This window comes from Cololabis saira, chromosome 18 (assembly GCF_033807715.1).
Source record: "Cololabis saira isolate AMF1-May2022 chromosome 18, fColSai1.1, whole genome shotgun sequence".
NCBI classification, from domain to species: domain Eukaryota; kingdom Metazoa; phylum Chordata; class Actinopteri; order Beloniformes; family Belonidae; genus Cololabis; species Cololabis saira.
This window is the reverse complement of record NC_084604.1, coordinates 16,763,511-16,771,373: the sequence shown is the minus strand read 5'-3', so window position 1 is coordinate 16,771,373 and position 7,863 is coordinate 16,763,511. Positions and strand designations below refer to the sequence as shown.

General features: G+C 46.8%; 1 protein-coding gene across 1 annotated transcript; it reads right to left on the bottom strand.

The window, feature by feature from the left end:
- Positions 1-1,417: 1,417 nt before the first annotated feature.
- Positions 1,418-7,493, bottom strand: LOC133464761 (protein FAM177A1-like). The gene is made up of 5 exons (XM_061746940.1): positions 7,349-7,493; positions 7,093-7,254; positions 6,951-7,017; positions 2,490-2,587; positions 1,418-2,416 (listed from the first exon to the last, which is right to left on the bottom strand). The coding sequence occupies exons 1-5, from the start codon at positions 7,415-7,417 to the stop codon at positions 2,177-2,179; spliced, it is 636 nt and encodes a 211-aa protein (XP_061602924.1). The 5' UTR covers positions 7,418-7,493; the 3' UTR covers positions 1,418-2,176.
- Positions 7,494-7,863: the final 370 nt, after the last annotated feature.

Sequence of the window (7,863 nt, the reverse complement as noted above, 5' to 3'; positions counted from 1 at the left end):
CTCTGTAACCTAGGGCATACCCAGAGTGAATAAAAGCAAGGAAGCAGCAGAGACAAATTAGAGTAGGTTGGAGATTTTACACGTCTCGACTGCTCTCCTTGCGCAAGCCATTTTAATTGTGTTGTGTCTCTTTTGTCTCCAGAAAGTTTGATGATATGAATGTTAAGGGTTTGAACCTAACAGAAACATGAGGACGTTCCCCGACCATCACACCTGTCCAGTACGTCCCGGGCCGGTTCCAGGGCGGGTCCCGGTTGGAGTTGCCCGAACCCCCTCTACTGACTCCTGAAGGACGACGGAGCGTCCCACAAACTCTCCTGCCACCGTGCAGAGGAAAGTCATCTCAGCTGCTTGAACCTGGGATCTCATTCTTCTGATCAAACTCAACGGGTTGTCTCGGTACTCCGAGACAGCGTCCGGAAATTCTGTCCAAGTAATGAACAGAATCCACAACGAAGGACAGATCTGATGGAGTCTAACTTCTGCCACCCTCAGTCTCTGTTTCCGTGTGTTTGGGCCAGACATCTCACTCTCGACCGCTCGACCTTCAGGACACGGTCGGACGCCTGCAGCAAAGTAAACATCTGTGCTTCCTGCAGGATCTTCATGAGGGTAAAAATTCAACAATAAAAACTGTTTAAAAACGCAGCATCACCCGAGTGTTTACTTTGGTAGGCGAGCTGCAGCCCTGGTGGACTGTAAGGTCGGGTCGGGAGCTGGAATCCCCACTTTAGGAAGGACCGGTCCATCGATAATGACTCTCAGAAGTCAACTAAGTTTTATGTTGTTTACAGCTTTCTGGATGATGTCTTTTTTTCTTTCTGAACGCGTTTCTTATAAATTTGCCCGTCTTCAGGGGCGTTCCAGTTGAAGCTTCCGACTTCCCAGTACGACTGGAACTCGCTGTATCGGGCAGTTTTGAAGTTTATCCGTTCGTTGCCAACTGAAGAAACTTAATCCTGTTCCCCGACCCTGACGTTCACCCTAATGCTCACCCTAATGCTCACCCTGATGATGCTCACCCTGATGATGCTCACCCTGATGATGCTCACCCTGATGATGCTCACCCTGATGATGCTCACCCTGATGTTCCCCCTGGGTTTGTTTCTGAGCCAGCGCGTCCCCGACGACCACATCGGCAGCGGCGAGGTCGTTCTGGATCGCAGAAACCCACGCCGGGCCCAGAATGGGCGCATTGTGCGGCGAGCGGACGGGTCGCTGACCCCGGAGCCGTCTGACACAGACCCTTTTGTTGCCGCTGATAACAAGCCCTTGCTGCGCTGAAGCAGCACTGTGAGCCTTTCAACCAGCAGCCCAACCCGTGTCTGGCGGCGCTGAACTCCATCACCCACACGGTGACATTCAAAGCACACTGAGACGTTAATAAGTCAAAACAATAACTTAATAATCACTTTATTGTAACATTATTTACTAAAATGATAGAAAAGACTTAAATTAAGACGTCTGTCAGTGCAGTTAAATAAATACATGTATAAAAAATTGTACTAAAAACTGTTAAAAAATAAGACTTCAGTGTTACAATCCTTCCTGCCATCGTCAGAGGCGCACACACACACACACACACACACACACACACACACACACACACACACACACACACACACACACACACCACTGATCGTTTTAAGATCCACGGTAGATAAGGCAAATCATAAAAAGAGCAAATTAGAGGACGTAAACCCGTTTGAAACGAGGCGTCGGGGGTTCGACGGCTGCCGTTAATCGGTTAAGTGCAGAGGACGACTGATATGGATGCAGAAACGTGGAGAAGTGTTAAAGGTGGCAGCTCTCTGGTGCAGCCAGGCGTATCAGGGACGTCAGTGGGGTCAGGTGTGGACCGAACCGCCGCGCGGGTCCCAGAGAGACGCCGCCCTCGGCCCACGCCTGACCCGTGTGAGTGATGGAGGCCCGGCGTTGGGTCCGGTGGAGGCTCGGGGGGGCCACGGTTCCCCCTCCTGCAGAGCCAAGTCTGGGGGTTAGTTGGTGTGCGACCCGCGGAGTTGCCCCCCCCGCCGGCCACGCCGCTCGATACGGCCGCGCTGCCCGCCGAAAGCTGTGTTACACACGAACCAAACCGCCGGGGGGAAACAGAAGACGAGGGTTCCTTTCTTTGACAAACATTAAATGTCCGTTTCTCCGGGTGGGGAGGTTGTTGCTAGGTTGCCGTGACGATGGCGGGGACTGTGATGGTGTTGGGAGCTGCGTGGTGGTTTTCATTCTCGACCTGATAGGTCACCTCGGCCTGAGCGGACGCCGCGTCCCGCTGGTGCGTCACGGCGACCGGCTCGTCCTCCTCGTCCTCCTCGTCCTCCTCTTCCTCTTCCTGAGGTTGTTGCTGGTCGAAGGAGCGCTCTGCCTCCTCCGACAGGCGGTCCTCCTCCGTCTCTTCCTCCCTCTGAAACACACACCGGGGGGGGGGTTAGTCGGCCGGGACGAGTGACAATAACATCATCTTCAGCGACTCGTACCTCTTTCTTTATCCTGTAGTATTCATCGATGGCGTACTGATACTTGGCCGACGTGATGCCGAAGAGCGAGGCCATTCGTTCCCCGAGATAGTCACAGGCTGAGAAATAAGATTACATTATATAGAGATTTATATATATATAAAGATTATAGATATATTATAGATATTATATATAAAGATTTTCTTCTTCCTGCTCCTTTGTTGTCTTTTTACTTGTTTGTTTTTTTTTGTTTGCATATTTCCATGATCGGAATAAATAAAAAATGAAATGAAATGAAATAATTGCAGAATTACAACAAATGCACGTCAGACACGTTAGAACGTTACCATCTAGGGCTGGGCGATATGACCTCAAATCATTATCACCATAAATTGGGCAGTTTTACCTCGATAAACCTTAGCCAGCAACAAAAAAAACAATTTTCTGATTTGCTGATTGGTCGGTAATTCGGGAGAGTAGTGTGCCGTGACTCGTTTGTAAGGTGGGCTGTTGGAGTTACTGTGAAGTTAATTTCTCAGCATAAGAAATGCCATGTGAGGTGTGAGAGTGTGTGAACTTGTTGAAATGCGTGAGTTCACACTAGACCATCAGTTTGAACCATCAGCCATTTTCTTGGGTTTCCCTTCTCGTTCAGACGGGATGGGTGGAGTCACGTGATTAAACACACACGCCGTCTTAAAGGGGAAGGAAACTAGCCTAACAGCACACAGTCAAAACAGACATGAAGATATTTATCTTTTTTTTTTTAATCAAAACACAGAATTTACCGACATGGGAAAACTGAGGTCGGTAAACGGTCAGTATCAACTTTGTTTTAATAAAACAAAGTTTTATTAAAACAAAGTACGGTGTGTACCGTACGGTGTGCGTCGCCGCGTACCTTACGTCGTAGGCTCTGCGTCGGTGTAACGCGGAACCATAAATCAGCCTTACCACACGCCGGCTGACTCCGCGCTCCCACCGCATCAGCCGGCAAAGTCCTAACAGTTTCCCCCCTTTGTTGAAATGTCCACATTGCAAGAATTGTCGCCCTGTTGTCATCCTTTTTGGTAAAATGTAACCAAACTTTCGAGCGTTTATGCAGCTTTGTCCCCGTGTTTTCCTGCTGGGCGCGAATGCGCACGTTCCGCAACTTGCTTGGTGACGTCATTCACGCCCACTGGAATCGATAAGGGAATCGCTTGCGAAAAAGGCAAACGATTCCAAGGAATTGAAACACTGGGAACCGGTTCTCAACAAGACCCGGTTCTCGATTCCCATCCCTAGTCCCTAGCCCTAGTCTTCGCAGTGAATGTCGGTAACTGTGAATTTTCGGTTTATCGCCCAGGCCTGTTACCATCCATGTGAGTTCACTCCCTACTCACAGTTTACACCCAGCTTTGTGCCTCTACTACTCCTTTCTCACACCGGTTGTACCACCGTTCTACCTTGGGTGACCATACGTAACAGAGGAATAATAGGTCCAAAGTCGGTGGATTTACAAGATAAAAAGGAATCGTAAGAGAATGACGGCTGCAAACTGTTCCCCCTCCGTTACTACCGTCCAAGGTGACCATAAAAACCCAAAACATTTCAGCAGTCTGCCTCCAGACGGACAGAAAGCGACACCGAGGGTCTGAACCTGCTGTGTGAGCAGCTACCGATGCTCCTTATCAACGGTCTGAGCGATGTGGAGCCACAGCTGCAAGCACTGCTGACTTTATATCAGCTGCTACGCAGCGTTTAATGAAGCTGCAACCTCCCGGCTCCTAGAGAAGAACGCAATCTGCAACCAAACTGGTTATTTGGTTAAGCTGCCAGGGTCCCAATGAGAGTCCGTAAATACAAACACATCACTCCCATTCTTCACACGCTGCACTGGCTCCCTGTCTCTTCCCGGATCAACTACAAAATCCTGCTGCTCACCCATAAATGCATCAATGGACACGCACCACCATATCTACAAGACCTCATCAGTCCACAAATCTGCACCCGTTCCCTCAGATCTACAGGCAGCTGCTCCTCCGAGTCCCACAAACAAGACTCCACCATGGGGGACGGAGCCTTCTGCTTATCAGCACCAGCCTGTGGAACCGTCTCCCCGCCCAGTTCAGGGCTCCACAGAACTTGGACACTTTTAAAACAGGCCTAAAAACCTTCCTATTCAGGAAAGCTTAACTGCTAAGGAGAGAAGAGAGGAGAGGACGCTGGCGTGTTTGTTCGCCGCTTCTCCGTCTCTGAGTTTTTTAATTTGTACCTGTTTTTAACTCATTTTAATCTTGTAAGCACTCTGAGATTCTTTGAATGAGAAGTGCTCTATAAATAAAATCTATTATTATTATTAGCGATGTCCCGATACCATTTTTATTAGTATTTTAATTTGTGTACTCGCCGATACCGAGTACCGATCCGATACTTCTACCACAAAAATAACTAGGCTAAAAATGCAATGAAAAATGCAATGAATTAAAAGACAGGTTTTATTTGGAAGAGAAATTCAATTTAAAAAAAAAACTCAGCCGGCTGGGCTTTCCTTCGCGCTGTCTCATCGCAGGAACATCAACTGAGCATGTGCGGTGCTTCACCTGAAGCCGTCCGTGTGAAACAACATAAACAATCAAATAGAATTTAAAAAACAGGCTAAATGAAATGATGTTACACACTCTTGTACAGTAGGTGGTGGTATGCACCTTAAGGTCGGTTGCGATCCGCCAATAAAACAGAGAAGAAGAAGAACAACATAAACAATCCCATTACAGTCCCATTCTTACAGTAGCGGCTAACCGGCGTGGTGCGTGGTGGTGGGAGCAGAGTGGGGCCGTTTCAGGCAAGATAGTGACAATTAATGCAAGCGGGATGTCAGCAGTGTGGACATATTTCAAAATAAGGGACAACGACAGAAGCAAGACAGACTGCGGGCTGTCGACGCGGCTAACGCGGCTAACGGCTAACCGGAATGTAACAATGGGATTGTTTATGTTGTACTGTGAGTTACGTGGAGTGTTTAATAAAGTTCCCTGTGAGTAAGGTTTGTCCAGTTTGTATAATTAAGGAAGATAGAATTTACTGAAACATGGAACAGCTGTCTGCAGCCAGGGAGCTGCAGACTGACCCGGGGAGCTGCGGGGCTCTCAACATCTCCCCCTAGCGGCGCTAACCAGTAACTACAACAACAATGAAGTATCGGTGCGTGGTATCGTAGAATTTTTGCGAGTACGAGTACGAGTATATGAGAGCAGTTTCGGCCCAGATACCGATACCAGTATCACTATCGGGTAATCTCACGTCCACTGAGCCTGGGTTACCGGGAGAAACGCCTTTACGGTGCTGGAAGGTGGAAAGAGCCGAAATGCTCATGTTGATACAGATTTGGTTTTAATTTAAAAGGTCAAATTAAGAATAAAATGGTTGTTTTCACATGAGAACTCATGCTTCATTTACAAACTGTGTGTTGTTTTCCTGGAGTAACACAAACAAACAATATTAAAAAATAAATAAATCGTCTTTGCTTCAGGCTGGTTGCCATGGAAACACAATGCTCTGAGAAGCCGGACACTGACCAATGAGAGCACTGACTGTCACGTGGCTCACGGTCCGGCACTTGAAAACGTTGCGAACCGAACTAATTGAAAGACAGCGAGGACGCGCACCAACAAATGTAAAAAATGCATGTATACATACATATATATATATATATATATATATATATGTATATATATATATATATATATATATATATATATATATATATATATATACATACACATATATACACACACACACACACACACACACACACACACATATATATATATATATATATATATATATATATATATATATATATATATACATATATATATATATATATATATATATATATATACACACACATATATACACACACACACACACACACACACACATATAAAATATATATATATACGTGAGATCTATAATAGGAAAGTGTTTTTTCATAACTAGTTATTTAATATCACCAAAAAAAGTGACAGAAATGTGTTGGTGTGTTTAAATAAGTGAAGGCAGATTTTTATCAACATCCAGATAGATCTACGGACTCACAGTTATATAAACTTTGCCAGAAATTCAGAAAAAGGCAGTTTGTCATAAAGCTTTTGTTACATAAATTATAAATGTCCACGGCTAAAAGGAGACTGTTACTGATGCTGATTTTACTAATGCTGATGTTACTAATGCTGATGTTACTGATGTTACTGATGCTGCTGATGTTGCTGATGTTACTGATGCTGATGTTGCTGATGTTACTGATGCTGATGTTACTGATGCTGATGTTACTGATGCTGATGTTACTGATGCTGATGTTGCTGATGTTACTGATGTTGCTGATGCTGATGCTGATGTTGCTGATGTTACTGATGCTGATGCTGGTGCTGATGCTGATGTTGCTGATGCTGATGTTGTTACTGATGCTGGTGCTGATGCTGAGCTGACGTCACGCACCTGAGATGGTGGACGTGGCCGCCCTCCAGGCGTGGAACCAGAAGAACGGCCCCCAGGTCATCTGGGACTGAAACACAGACAGGTGTCACGGTGCAGCGTGAACAGGGAGAGGCGGACCCCCGTCCCCCGCAGCCGTCCTCACCCTCCCTGCCTCGGCCGGGGGCGGCAGCAGGTCCTGCCTCTCCTCCTCCTCGTCGGTGCTGAACTCCTCCATGGTCTCCCCGCTGGAGAAGTGGATGATGCGGCGGGGCGGCTTCTCCCGCGGCGGCTCCCCCAGCTCGCCCAGCTCCACGCTCTCAAAGTCCTCCAAGAAGACGTTTACAGTTTCAATTATTTCAATCCAATATCAAGTATCAATGCATTTGATTCGTTGAGGAAAAAGAGAGACGTTCACCCACCTGCACCACGTCCATGCTCCGTCCCAGAGACACGTTCACGTTCGTGAGATACAGAGAAATGTCGGCCATTGTCACCGTCTTCTCTGCTGCAGCGGGGCTCCGCCAGGGTCTCTGCGAGCAGCGACGTCGCTCCGCCGGCCGTCGCTGCCGGAAGTGCCGTCCGTCGCTCTGGACTGTACGTGAGTAACGCGAACCCCATGAATCACAATCAGTGGCGTCAATTCAGTGGAAGCTAAGGTATGGCGAGGTTACGAGTCACAGAACTTAACTAGAGTATCAATCAACACGTCCAGCAAATACTCATCACAGAAGTCTCTATGTAGCTTATCTGTGTGGTCAAGAACATTGGAACTTTTTCAAATGCAGTCTCGCTCACTGCAAAAAATCTTAAAATCTTACCAGGAATATTTGTCTTATTTCAAGTTAAAATGTCTCATTTTTAGTCAAAAAATCTCATTACACTTAAAACAAGAGTCATCACCATAAATATAACTTGTTATTTTACCATTTTCACT